Source organism: Dasypus novemcinctus, chromosome 31 (assembly GCF_030445035.2).
Source record: "Dasypus novemcinctus isolate mDasNov1 chromosome 31, mDasNov1.1.hap2, whole genome shotgun sequence".
NCBI lineage: Eukaryota > Metazoa > Chordata > Mammalia > Cingulata > Dasypodidae > Dasypus > Dasypus novemcinctus.
In genome coordinates, this window is record NC_080703.1 from 27,862,604 (window position 1) to 27,877,656 (window position 15,053).

The 15,053-nt window shown below is 39.5% G+C and overlaps 1 protein-coding gene across 11 annotated transcripts in view; it reads right to left on the reverse strand.

Moving 5' to 3' along the window:
- The window catches only part of RBMS3 (RNA binding motif single stranded interacting protein 3), a 717,407-nt gene that overhangs the window by 102,524 nt on the left and 599,830 nt on the right, over nucleotides 1-15,053 (reverse strand). For all 11 annotated transcript variants that reach the window (XM_071212855.1, XM_071212858.1, XM_071212851.1 and 8 more), the window contains 2 exons: nucleotides 11,197-11,243; nucleotides 1,693-1,789 (listed from right to left, as the gene is read on the reverse strand). In XM_071212855.1, coding sequence (XP_071068956.1) covers nucleotides 1,693-1,789; nucleotides 11,197-11,243 — 144 coding nt within the window. The remainder of the gene's footprint in view (nucleotides 1-1,692; nucleotides 1,790-11,196; nucleotides 11,244-15,053) is intronic.

Consider the following 15,053-nt stretch of genomic DNA (forward strand, 5'->3'; position numbering starts at 1 on the left):
AAACCCAAGTTAAGCAAGTTTGTGATTTTTTTCTCATATGGTAATTGGTAATGGCAACTAAAAATAAGTATTTGAGCCAGCCAACAGTTCTGAAATGTACCACGTGTCAGCCAAATGAGAAAGTTGTCTTGTGAGAGCTGATTATCACCAAAAGAACCCTGAAAATTTTGATTTCCAACAGAATCACACCAATGATATTGCCAATGCACTTTAGATTTTTTAAAAAACCAAAAAGAAATGAGAGAGGCAAGATACAAGAACAAAGGAAATTGTTCCGATTCCTTTTTTGGAGGAAAAGGAACTGGAGTTAAATTCCACTTATTAGCCCTCTTACGTGAAAAACATTTTCTGTGGATATTTTATTCATGACACCAAAGTTTGCTGCACAGGGGCTCAATGGGTGGTCTTGGCTGAGACAGGCCAACATGAAGGAAAAAAGGGCGGTGGGGGACCTCACACATTATAATCAGGCAGGTCTACAGAAAGAAGGGACACTGAACTGCACCTGCATACAGTTTCATGGTCCCCAGGGAGGAAAATTAAGAAATCAGGCATTCTATGATCCTCTAATGCAATTTGAACGAAAGTCTACTCCATTCGCCTACCACATGTATCAAGAGTCTGAGTGCAGAAAAAGAATGAAAATTGTCTGCTTCAGGGGGAATCAGTTAATGGAAAATGCATATAGCCTTAAGATTGATGCTTTGACAGCAAGGGCATCCTGAAATGAAGCATCTAGAGGATGAATAAGGTGAAACTTCACTGCATTAGTAGCAGTCAACAAACTTACAGTTTTACCCTTGTAAAACACCCACCCCCACCATCTACAAAATGTACAGGAATACATGCATGCACACACTTGCACTCTCTCTCTTTCTTTCTCTCTCTCAAAACTTGAAAAAAAATGACAGTAGATACTCTCTTCCTATATGTTGCAATTATAGGCACTTTCCATTTGGAAATAGAAGAATTGTTTGAAGAAAATATTAGATAAAGTAGAGCAAATATCACATATTCGATATAAATAAGGAAAGGAGTGATTTTTTTCTTTTTTTGAGGGGGAAAGTGTAACATTTCAATCCATCTGAGTATTTAGAAATAACTTGCTATAACATCTGGTTTAGGACACACACACTGGATCAGATTTCCTTGCTGATGCCTCTTGTAGCCTCTCTGGAACTAAGAATGAAGTAAAAGCAGGAAATAGGAATAACTTTCTATGACTTTGAGGCTCTTCCCTGTTCCTTGGGAAAAACACATCTTTCCATGTAGCTTTCCCAAGACAACAGTGACAAAATGAGATGACAATGATAAAACATCCTGGAATGGGTGAGGGGAAGCCTCGAAATGTGCTTTCAGAGAAGACATAATGGGAAATGCAAACAACCAAAATAACAGACAGCAAACAAAATAATTTATCAGTGGTAAGAAACCCGTAGTTATGTCAGCTGGAAAGTAGCATAATCACGAAAACTCAGCAGAAGGAATGGAAAGCATGGTGGACTTTATTGTTTGGTGAAGATGATGCCAACAGGCACTTGGGAGTGGAGGCTAATCCATAACGTGAATATTATTGTGACTAAAGTTTATGAGGACAATTTTTCTTCTAATTATACTGTGTTCCTTCTGCCCCTACATATCTTAGAACTGGCAAAGGAGATCTCTTCTGAGGTGCAGGTAAATTGGACATACCTGGTATGTGGAGACAGGGGAAGCAGCAATGAATGGCGTGATAGATGTCTGTGGAATCATGCGGTTGGTTGCAATACTGTACGGTGAAGAATAAAATCTGCAAACAGAAAACAAAAAAGAAGATTCATGAAGCTCCTGCATGCCTGGCCACTAATCAAATGCTACCAGGCACCTCTGGGAAAGACAGAGTTCCACCCTGATGTTTTTCCACCAACTGTTAACATGAGCATCGGGGAGATTTATAGCGTCTGAATCCACTAAGAGAAATAAATTGTTCCGAATAAAATGACAACTTTGAGTCATCTTATAAAATTGGCCTCAGAAAATCTCTTTTTCCTGGTGAGTGTTCTAGTGTCTTTATCCAATGCCATGTGCATCCTTTTCATGAAAAGGCAGTGCCATTTTAATGCTCTTTGAGAGAAAGGCACGATGAGAGCACTGAACTTCATAAAGATGGCAGATGTTACACATACATGAACTGCATCCACCTCTCGTGCAAGAAATAATGATCAGCTCCCAGAAAGTTCTGGAGAAAGCATTATGTCTGATCCCAAATACGTATGCCGAAAATGAGGTAAATACTTTCTTCATGAAAAAAGAAGAGAACTGTTTGTGTGTGGGTGAGAGTAGGAATATTTTCTGGACTTGATCAAGGTACTGGTGGCAACTGTGGTCCTATGTAATAAACTCCTGTAGACTTTGTTATCTAGTCCTTCAAAGCTTTGCACTGGAGAGTGACGGAACAATATTGGTCAAGATCAGGACTTCACATATCAGAGGACAAATGAGCCTTCCGGATACCTGGAAAAGGGTAGACTCTAGAAATGGGAATCGGTGGCAGGCACATCTTTGCTCAGGCTACACTTCAGAGTCCATGAGTTAACCGGTGTCCAAATTCTCTGGCACAATTTTAAATCAGTTTTCCTCCTTCGTGTTTCACAGGCAAGTGAAAGGCTAGGGTGGCTAGTTGCAGAATGGATGATACCAGTTTGCCTGAGAGGGAGGATTTCACTGATATGTAGGATTGATCAGAAAAAAAAAAATGCGTATCAGGGATAATGGAGTCATTATTTTACTTGCCATACTCTTAGCAATAGACACTATATTCAGTACAAAAACATTTTTTAAAAGTATGACTGAGGTTGGAGTTTTGGGAACAACATATCTCAGGGGAAACTGGGAACTGCTATTTTGAATAGAGAATCCCATGGGGTACCCTTCTAAGGATGCAGCTCCGCGTGACACCCATTGAATGTGGAGGGCTGGAAAGAAAGGTTGCGAGGATTCAAGGAGTTAATTCTTCAAACTTAGATTCCTATAAAAGCCTTCAGGCAAGGATTTGGAGCCTATAGTTTTAAGTTTTATTTTATCTGGCTCTCAACGGGATTGTATAAGATCATACAACTTTTTTAGGAGTTTTTGTGGTTTTTTTTGGTTTTTGTTTTTGTTATGTTTTGTTTTTAGAAGTTATCAGGGGTTGAACCTGAGATCTTGTATGGGCAAAGCAAGCACTCGACCACTGAGCTACGCCCAAAGTCATACACTTTTGACTAAACAAAATATAGCTGAAAAACGTATTCCATTACATGATGACCTTCTTACTATTCAGGTCCGACAGACCCGTAAATTTATAGTTGTGAACTTTAAAAATGATATGGACTGCCCATTTGTTAGAATGGCCTGCTGAATGACAATAACTAGTGTTGGTAAGGATGCAGAGAAAATGGAATTCTCATACATTGCTGGTGGGAATACAAAAGAGCATAGCCACTTTGGAAAATAGGCTGTCCCTCTTACAAAGTTAAATAAACATGTGCCATATGATTCAACAATCCCACTCATAGACATTTATTTACCCAAGATTAATGAAAGCTTAGGTCTACACAAAAACCTTAATGCAAATGTTTATAACCACTTTATTCATAATCACCAAAAAACTGCAAACAAACAAAATATCCTACAGTTGAATGGATAAACAAAACTATGGGATCCATACACTAGAATATTACCTAGCAATAAAAAGGACAGAACTCCTGATACATGTCAAAACATGGGTGAATCTCAAGTAGGTTAAGTAGGTTAAGTGAAAAGAAGCCTGATTTGAAAGGCTACATACTACATGATTTCATTTATATGGCAATGTGGGAAAGGTAAAACGATAAGGACAGAAAATAGATCAGCAGGTGCCAAAGGCAGGCATAGGGAAAAGGACTGACTACAAGAGGACATGAGGTAATTTGGGGAGATTATGCAACTGCTCTATATCTTGATGGCTGTGGTAGTTAAACAATTTTGTGTGTCAGAACTCATGGAATTATAGGCATATATACTCCATGTAAATTTTGCCTAATAAATCTGACTTAAAAAAATCAGTTGCAATGTGTGATGGGTAATTATGTGTGTCAAATTAGCTAGGTCATGGTCCCCATTTGTTTGATCAATCTCTGGCCTAAATGTTGCTATGGAGATATTTTGTAGATGGGATTAGCATCTACAGTCAGTTGACTTTAAATAAAGAAGATTGTCCTCCATAATTTGGATAGGTCTATCCAATTTGTTTGAGAACAGAGTGAGGGTTCAAGAGTGAAGAAGAAAGATCAACTTCCCTTGGAATTTCCAGCCTCCTGGCTTCCCCTGTGGATTTCAGACTTAAGACTACACAATCACTCTTACGTAATTTCCAGGTTCCCAGCCTACCCTATGGATCTTGCACGTGTTGTTCCCACAGACATTTAGGCCAATTCCTTTAAAAGAATCATATATATAGATAGATATATAGATATCTATCTATCTATATATGTATATTTACACGCATACAAACACACCCATTCACACATACCCTGTTGGTTTTGTTTCTATACTACGTAAACTAGTATCCATCTTTCCATTAAAAAAATAAATAAACATTACTGTGTGCTTCAAAGATGGGCAAAATTCTAAAATACCTTTTAGAGTTTCTCTATTTAGTCATTTAAGTCATATCTTATCTATACAGTAGACACCCTAAAGAAAATTTGCACTCCATGTACTGGCCAGCACAAACTGGCCACAGCCTTTCTGATATCATCTTCTACTCCTGTCCCCTGGGCTCCCTAGGACCCTACCATAGGGTCTTCCTTTCTGCTCCATGATACGATCATTTTCATACACATCTCGGGTCCATGACCTTGTAATTCTCTCTACCTAGAATGCTCATTTCCTCAAATCTCCATAAGCCTGCCTGGATCTTTCATTCAGTATCACATACACAATTGTCCCTGCCTCAGAAAGATCAATAGCTTGGGAAGCTGATGTAGTTCAAGCAGTTGGGCTCCCATCTACCATATAGGAGGTCCAGGGTTCAGTACCCAGGGCCTCCTGGTGAAGGCAAGCTGGCCCATGTGGCAAGCTGGCCCACGCGGGAGTGCTGGCCAATGCGGAGAGCTGATGTAGCAAGATGACACAACAAAAAGAGACACAGAGGAGAGACAGTAAGAGACTTAGAAGACCAGGGAGCTGAGGTGGTGCAAGAGAATGACCATCTCTCCCCCTCAGAAGGTCCCAGGATAGGTTCCCGGAGCCACCTAATGAGAATACAAGCAGACACAGAAGAACACACAGCGAATGAACAGAGAGAGCAGACAATGGAGGGGGGGAGGGGGAATAAATTTTTAAAAATTAAAAAAAAAAGGCCAATAGCTAAAGGAGCAGCCACCAAATGCTCTCCATCCCTGTGCCCTAATCTATTTTATTCTTTGCTCTTACCACTAGCTGTAGTAGTATTTTTTAAAAATTCTTTATGTATGTATTGACTGTGGTTTAAGGCCTAAAGTTAAGGTTCAATATTATGTGCCACCTTGACACTTGGTAAAAATGAGAGTTACTCAAATAGCCTATCTACAAGTTTCCCTCCCTACTCTGATCCCATATAAAAGGTCCCCTCGCCAAACAACCCTCCTTATTAAATGGGCCAGGTACAGTTCCTGCTTATGTTTGAGTAGTGGGCTTCAGTTTCCTGCCAAACTGTGGAATTATTCAAACAAGACAATCACATCCTTTCATGGGAACGAGAGGCCACCCCATCCTCTTGCTCCTACAAAGCCTGCCTCGCATAGCCTCTGCTCCTGCACACCATTCCTGAGTGCAACCCCCATCTGGCCCTGCAGGGCAAGCTGCATCCCCCGGGCTACGAATATAGGTGCCTAATAAACTGCTGATGATCTCTTCTGCCCAGTTTGGGTGTCGTGGATTCAGCAGTTCCTGTAACCCCAGGATGGGAATCCATCCATCACCAGTGAGGTGAATAGAAGGTGATCAACAGACTGTTTCTTTCACTAGAATGTCAGCTCCAAGAAGGATGGGGAAACACTGGCCTTGTTGCTTAAAACAGAGCCTGGAACGTAGTAGATATGTAATGGCTACATGCTGAATAGATGAGTATATGAACGTGGAGCAGCTTAGAGAAATAAGTAGTAATTATAGAAGAGGGTGGCCAGTGCCAAGATGGTGGGAGGGTAGACGATGGGTCCCTGAAACCCATAGGAAGCTGATGGGTGAGATCTCAGGGAAGACAACTCAAGGTCACATACTTGTAGATTGTCAGTAGAAACTTAGTTAATACCTGCTTTTTAAGCATGCCGGAATTTAAGTAACTAAGGGAAATAGACCTTTTCTATGAGAATCATGGCTTGCATTCAAACATTTCCTTTTAATCTTGTCCTGGACAGATCTTATTTATGAGGCAGTGAGGAGACAGATTTGCTTTGAATGTTACAATGACATGGCAGGCACCTGTAATCACGCAACAGTCTTTCTCAGTCGCCCTATGGTGGTTTAAATTCTGAAAGTCAGGTTCAGCCACTCATCCTGACTGGAGCGAATCATGCATCAGATTTTAGCATGGCTGGTCTATTTTATAAAATGCACCAATTGGAGTATTAAAAGTGAAATTGGATTGACGGGCAGAGGCTACCGGAAATTCTATGGGGAAAACAGAGTGCAGAAACAAAGAAAACAGCCAAGTAAACTGAGACTAGCAAAAGGAACCCTTGGAGGAAAATTTAATGCATTTTTATTCTATCTGGTCTAATCCTATCCATCAAAGAAAATGATATTTCATGCTTGTCAGTGAGTTCCAATACTGACACTCAAGTCAGAAAGTCATTTAGAATGGAAAGAGTCATCTAGAACAGAAAATATACTGGAAAGAACAGACTCAACACACCATCTTGATCCTCTAATTCCGGTATTCTAAAATAAGCCCTTCCAAAGTCCAAACAAACTCAACGAATTTACAGGAAAACCTCCCTTAAACCATAACAGCAGAGGCTGCTACTGCATATGACTTTAGAAGTACCGGATCTAAAGAAAATATACAAGGCCAGACTTCAATGAGAGAACTGTGGAATGCATTTCCCAATCTCTCAGCTTTTTCTCAATCTCTACTATGCGTCCATCATGATTTCAACACATTTTTATGCAGGCATGAATCAGAGTCTCCAAATAAATACTTCAAGCATGGGTCCTATGTTATTGGGGAATGGGAAAGAGAAATTTGACAGAACACTTTTTAGCCATAACCACAGATTTCACTTAATTGTAAACATGCAACTTTATCTTTTTGTATCTGGGAATGCATGCCATATGCCTTGCAGATGTTGTTGCAGAGAACGAGGAATGAATTCTGTTAATAAACTATTTTCCTGGTAATAGTTTGCCCTCCTAAAAGATATGTCTTTGCTAAGATTCACAGAGCATTTGTCTATGACGAGTGTCCCTTTTACCTTAGCCCTGTGGTTTTAAATCAGAGGTGACTTCTTCCCCCTTGGGGACATTTGGTGATGTCTGGAGACATTTTTGGTTGTCACAATTAGAAGGTGGGAGTGTTAACTGCTGTCTGTTCTGTGGACGCCATGGATCCTGCTAAATATCCTGCTGTCCACTACAACACAGAATTTTCCTATCCAGAATACCGATAGGGTCCGAGTTGAGAACACTTGCCTTAAGCATATGAACAAGTTACTTTGGGAGAGGTTTCACGTGCACAAGATATCAAATGCCAACATGGTGAAGAGATGTTAACTAAGTATGATCTACAGAAAGGTGCAAAGGTGACCTTTTGAAAAACTTACTAAGTTTAAGATATGCAAGCAGTTACTTGATTCTCTGGCATTTAAGGCGAGCGTCCTCCAGAAACCCAGAAAATTCAAGTCTTAAGTCATGAAAACAACATTATTTTGCCTGTGGAAAAGTCATCTTCAGGGGATTTGGAAGTCAAGTAGTGTATGGTGAAATCTTACTTCACTGACAATTAAAATACCATGAATATATCAATAACCTCAGAGTAGAATGCTTTTTACCATAGAGAAACCATACAAAATCCTATTTGCACATGAAGTGAACAGCACTGGCTTGAGTTTCATGTCCTCAGGCAATGTTGTTGAGTCACAATCCTGAGCATTATCCTTCGGGTAACACAATAGCACAAGATTAATAAGTCATTGGTCATTTTTATTGTAATACCAATGTATCCTTCACATTAGATTCCTTGCCTACTGTAATAAGACAAGGCTTCCGTATCACTTAATATCAAATGCCCATAGAAAACAGCTGGCAACCTAATGCTAAAGGAACACATTTCTTTTCACATCTTCCCCTGGAATACATTTTATTCAAATAAAAACAATCCAAGAGGTTTTTACACAGCAGCCTTCAGTGAAAAGAAGGGCGCAGGAAAGATGAGATTGTGAATAAAAGGGGAAATTATTTCCTACCTCCCACACTCCTATTTGAAAGTTATAGAATTTCCTACTGAACTCCTAAAAAAAAAGCAATAGGGCAATTGCAATAACAGATTAGAGAGCTATGCCAGACAGCTCTGAGAGAAGAATGGGCTTTTTTATTCTCCTAAATTAGCCTACAGGAAGAAGTACAAAGGTTTTTGCAGTTGTTCAACTAGTTCAAACGGTACCATGTTGCACTGTTAGTATAAGGTATGAAGATCTGTATCTGCAGTTAAGCTCAATTTGGCCTGGAGGTGGTGACTTGCTGTGAGGAGGGGCCCTTTGCTAGAAGAGAGAGAGATTCACAGCACGCCAGGCAGTTCTCACAACCCTCTAGCAAAGCATCACCCAGGGTTCACCTTTGGCAGCTCAGATTAGGAATTCTGAAACCCCAATTCTTTCCCTTTGGGTCTGTGTTGAACCAAGATTGTACTAGCACAACTTGCAGAAATATGTCCACAGAGAAGAAATTCAGATCTTAAATTGTGCATTGGAAAATGAGTGGCTCCAGCAATGCATGAACAGGATTTATACCCTAACTCATACCCTTAAGTGGGCGGTGGAATAAGACCAGCATGTGACACTCAACTCTTTCTCTGACCCAGGGGTTGCGTTTTCATGTCTGTGAAATGGTAATATTAACACTTACCCAGAAGGAATGTCATTAGTAAATGAAATAATCCATGAAAGCTTCAGCACCAACCAGCTATAAAATACATTTTTGGGGACAATCAAGCAAAAGTTAAATATAATCTGGATAATAGATGATATTTTGGAATTGGTGCTCATTTCACTTTGCATGATAGTGATTTTGTCATCTTGGAGGAAAATGCCCTTATTTTTGGAGATGTATGTTGAAGAATTTAGAGGTGAAACATTTACTTTGATATTTGTCCAGCAAAAAAATGTCAATTTATCTACTTAGTGCTTAACACAATTATAATTATGTAATTAAATAAGTAATTACATATAAAATTAATTATGCACAAAAAATAAGTTCTTTCATTTCTCTCTCTACTGCAGCAATCTAAGTTCTCTGAGTGAAAACACTAGGTCTGCTTAAGTTACTGATGCATCTATAATTCTTAACATAGGGCCTTAGGCAAGAAGGTACTTATAATAATTAGATAGATAAGTAGATATACATGCACACTTACATGTCCATATGTATATATGAACTGAAAATAGAAGCAAATATTGCAAACTATTAACACTTGGTTCCAAATAGTGGGTGAATTGGTACTCATTAGTTACTTCTACTTTTCTAAATGTGTGAAACATTTCAAAATAAATCCCTAATTGTAATGACATGATTTCATTTGACTCTGAAATGGTGTACGATAAAATTACAAATGTAACATAAAGGGTACAACAGTCAGTGTTCACTAAATGCCATTCCCTCCCATTTTCTATCACTTAGCACATAATGCCTTGTTTTGCTCTATAGTTTTTGAGTTAACTATTTTATACCCTAACTATACAGTACGATTCCAGAGGCCTCTCTTCTTCAAGTCTTTCCTTCTTTCTACACAGCAAAGTTTATCACATGTTGCTTGGAAATAAACACTTATTGAAAAAACAAAAGGATATCCTTAATTTTCACTTATAGAAGGAAGTTTTAATCAACCAAAGGAAAAAGGACTGGACTTCCACTCCTACACTACCACCAGCATTTAGTCTTTTATGGAAGGGTAGACTGTAAGCACCTTGAGGGCAGAGAACTCGTCCCATACATTGATTTTTAAATATAGAGCGTGCCTGGCACACTCACTGGATGTTTATTGAATGACCCGAAAATGACTGTCTTAATAAATGACTACAATCACACGAGGTAATTATTTGAAGTAATTTCAACACCCTACAGATATTCATCACAGTTAACTGACCAAAGAAAAAATGGAGTTTAATTTCTTCTACTCCCTATTCTGTCATCTTCAGTGACACCTTCACCCATATTGATTCTTTAATAAGACTGAAAGATACCTGAAAGTCATGGAGAAATCCAAGATAAACGGCCAGGAGTATAAAAATGAAAAATAAAAGAACTCAAGAAAACAGAGTTGTTTATTATAGGGCAGCCAAAGCGAAGAAAAGGGATTTTTGAAGGGAAGAAAGCTTCAACCAAAGATGATCGGAGTCATAGAATTATAGAGACCAGCTCCATGAAGCCCAGTGGTCTTATTTTTCTGAAGAGGAATTTGGAACAGTATGACTTGTTCTAAGAGGGTCATGCATTTTTTTCTAGATGTTTATTAAAATAGAAAATGAAGATACAATCACCAGAGCTAATAACTTGCCTTCTGCCCATTACCCTTTCCCTGCTCTCCAAAAGGCAAGACTAAAGCATCACTAATGTAGAAATGAACCTCTCAACACACATACAATTACTGAAAGCCAGACTCCAGTTATTAGCAGGGACCACAATTTTGTCCTAGAGACACTCAGATAGTTTTCCCAGCCTAGCTCTATCTTCATTGGTTCTTCACAGCCTAGTCCTTAGTCTTTCTAAGAGAGAAACAGAGAAAGAAGGAGAGAAAGGCTTAACACAGAATCATTTTGAGAATGGGTGAGATGAGCGATGCGAGAAATCAGTCACTTACGGGAAGAAAGAAAAGTACCATGTTGAGATGTGTTTGCTTTCAAGTGTTTTCAGCAAGACATGTTTGAACAGTTTTCTTTAGTGCTGATTTCAGAGCTCAAAGATATCCTAGCACTCAAAATAGAGAAAATGTGGTCTACTTACCCATTCTGTAGGGCAGCTGTGGGGTCGTAGGTCAGAGCCATGCCAGCCTGTATATGGTGGGGAAAGGGGAGAAAACAGATCTTACAAAAATCTTATTGTGGTGCCCAAGACATTCAGTACACAATACACATTCAGGCTTTTATCTTTACTTTCCATGATTTAAGTTTATTTTGTCCTATATATTTTCTCCTTCCTTACTGCCAAGACTAGCATTTTCACTATTGCACACCAGAATCCACCAGTGAGTTGGGGAGTTAATATTGTATATCCAGACAAACCAAGGAACAATGCAGCTTGGATGATTTCCATTTCTACGTCATAAACCATCCGCTGTCAAACCTGGTACCCTTATAATTTCTCACTGTTGTCAAGAGCAACTATTTTATATCTCATGGCATGAAAAAAAAAAAAAAGTAAGAATGAATCCTGCAGCAAGACAAAAATAAAAGCTACTTAAAATGCATTCAACTTTTTAGAAGAAAATGTTAAGAAATCTTTATTTTAAAATAGATCATATGCCTCAAGGGTATGTAGCTAATGAGTCACAGAGTGCTTTTCCAATATGTTACTAGTGCCTGCCCTACTAAGAGTGGTAGAAAGTGCAGGTCATTTACAAATGATGAAATTCCAGGCCATGTAGCCAGTAAGGAGGTTGTTTTTGTTCTGTTCCTAAGAATAAGACCTCCTCTGAAAAGTTACACTTCTGTCACTTGGCAGGAGTTTCAGAAAAGAGTATAAACCTTGTGAATGCTGACACACAGCCTACCATGTCCCTTCATATAAATCATCACATTTGATCCTCACAACAACCCTATGAAGTAGGCAGGAGAAATCTTTTCTCCATTTCAGAGATGAAGACACTGAAGCTTAGAGAGGTCAAGTGACTTGCCCAAGGTCACACGTTTGTAAGCGGACCCGAGATTCCAACCCAAGTCTTCCCAGGTACCCTAGGATTTCATTGAGACTGGGGAGTCCTCCCCAACATTGTACAGGGACTCTGTGGCTGCCCGGACACACCACTCTCTGGTTTCCAGGACTCTCAGCATGGACACTGCTTGCAAGCAAGCAGAAACAGAATGTGGGACGAAATTTAAAACTGCCTATGTTGTCTTCACAGCGATTTTTTGTGTTTCCTTTTGAAATTTAAAAGTGAGTTCGACTACAGCCAATTTCCTGGCTTTGCTAGTGTCATGTTCAACCTGCTACCTTTGGGGAAACTGGGTGAAAGGTACTTTCTCTCACTTTCTCCATATATATATATATATATATATATATTTGCAGTTTCCTATGAAGCTATTAATTTATTAAAAAAAAGAGAGAGAATGGCTTTGAAAGCATTGGCAGAAGAAAAGAAACACACGTTACAATTTTAAAGGAAAAAAAAGTATTCAGGCTTTCATGTTTGAGTTTTCCTCTTTTTCAAGTATGGTTAGAGATGCGTTTCCTATAGCATGTGGTAGGGTGCTCAGATATAGGACATAATCGAAATGGAAATTCTCAGGCTTCCTAACAGGGCTTGCAGTCCAATGTGGTGTGCTATATTCAAGTTTGGATTCTATTACTTTCCCCAGATATTAATTTAAAAACCTATTACTAAGACAGGCATGAGGGACAAAAGTGTATAGCCATGTATGAATGGAAATTGGCATAAAGGCCACATACATAATTTGAAATGGAGTTTGCAAATAGAGTTGAGATGCCTGTCAGAAGTTCCCAGAGCTGGGCTGACAACACGAATTTAAGGACAGTTCTCTGCCTTCTGTAAACGTAAGGATCCCACTCACGTTAAAGAAATGTGCACTTGGTAACATGACAAGCTGGGGACAGGGAAATGAGAAAAGGCTACAACAGCAGAAATGAAGAAAAGAGTTTGGGTTCTGCCTTGGGAGGGCAAAGGTAGTGGTATGATAACACATGGAGACGCTGAGTCTGAGTTATCCCCAGGGAGAAGGTCTGCCCTCTAGATTGACACTCCTTAGAGGGGAGCTGTCTGAGGCTCATTGTAAAAGTTGTAAAAGTTGTACAATGGGGATGAGATTTCCCTCTTAGGAGCAAGGAGCTTCTACCACCCTAACTTATCCACAATGATGCACCAGAGGCAGAAGGAAAACAGCAGGCTTTACTCACGAAGGTTCACAGAGATACTGTTAACTTGCAAAGCATTTAAGATGATAATCATATTGTCCATTTTCCTAAATGCCACAAATTGTTCAAATCCTGGGAGACTTATAGGAAACTGTCCCCAGCCAATCCTGCATCTATGTCCTCTCCCTGTGGCACTTTTCAACAGTGCTCAAGATCAGTGCCATCTATTTCCTCTTGAACTATAAACCAGCTTGCACATTCTCTTCTTATCTCATGCTTATTTGTTTCGGCACCATTAGATAAGGATTTTTTTTTTCCCCTCATATTTTACTTGATTCTTCATTACAGTCTAGCAAGGAATCCAGTAATTTTCAATAAACCCTAGTTCTTTGTTGGCTACATATGTGATAATCAGAACACTTAAGAGGGTCTCATCCTGCATCTTAACCCTGTCTTTCAAAAGATGAGGAAGAGACTGAGTATAAGGCAATATGGTGGCATGGAAAGAACATATGATTTGGAGCCAGACCTGGGTTTAAGTCCTAGATCTGTTACTGTCTAGCAGTATGACCATGGGCAAATGACTTAACCTATTTGAGCCTCAGTTTCCTCAACTGTTAAATGGTATAATAATACCTACCTCATCAGATTGTTTTGAAATTTAAATGAGATTGCGTTTGTAAAGCGCCCAGCACAGTGCCTGGAGACAAGACACATACATAAATAAGTATAATACAAAGCAGTATGTGGTCAGTGCCCTATGAGTGGTACAGATGAGGTGTAGAGGAGAGAGGGTAGGGCTGATCTGGGACGGTAAATGGAGGAGGTTCAGCTGAGCAGAGCCTTGAAAGATGAGTAGGAAGGATGTCCCTACATGGAGACGAGTGATGAACCAACATGGGCCAAAGCATGAGAAAAGGTATGTAAATAAAAAGGGCAGCCCACTGGCAGTAGAGGACATGGAGGGATACCACAGGAAGTAAGATTCTAAAGCTAAGGAGGGGGGGATCTTGACACTTAGGCTCCTCTTGGGGAACCCCGGAACATTTTTTCGCAGATAACTCCTATGACCAAAGAGGGATTGGACAACAGAAACCAACATGAGCACCCTGGAAAACAGTGGGGGTAAATCCCGAGCAATGGGTAACTGGATCAGGCATCTGGGGACAGGGAGGTGGGTAGACTCTTAGGTGAGATTGTCATTGCAAAAGGGTAGGGAATGAATACAAGTTTCACCTACTTCTCGATTTTGCCTAGGCACAGTCCTGCCTCTGAGAACCTTTGGCAAGAGGAGACAACAAGAGATAGTGTCAGGTCATATGCATTTGGAACATTCTGGGTAACAAACAAGGCATGGGTTAAACAAAGGGTTTTCTGAACTTAACCTGTTGGCTGAATATCACAGCACAATAACCAACACTTTGCTGTACCCCCTTTGCACTTCATGTATAACCGACTGTTGAGTTATAATTCTAACGTGGTCTTAATGCAGATTTTACTTTCCATTTCCTCTTATATCTTTCCAAAAGGTAAAAAAAAAAAAAGAAAAAAAAGAAATTGATTTTGCTGCTCTGTCTAGCTATCTTTCTACTAAGGTCGAACCATGAAATCATCATTATGTAATTACCAAACATTATGGCACGTTTACAAGCTCCAGTGTTACACAAAAAGGCAAAATCACTTGGAACAAAATGAGAATGTCACACCACATATGTAGAAAAGTGACATTTGATCCTGTACCTTTCTTTCAAAAACGGTTCCCTCAGTAATAT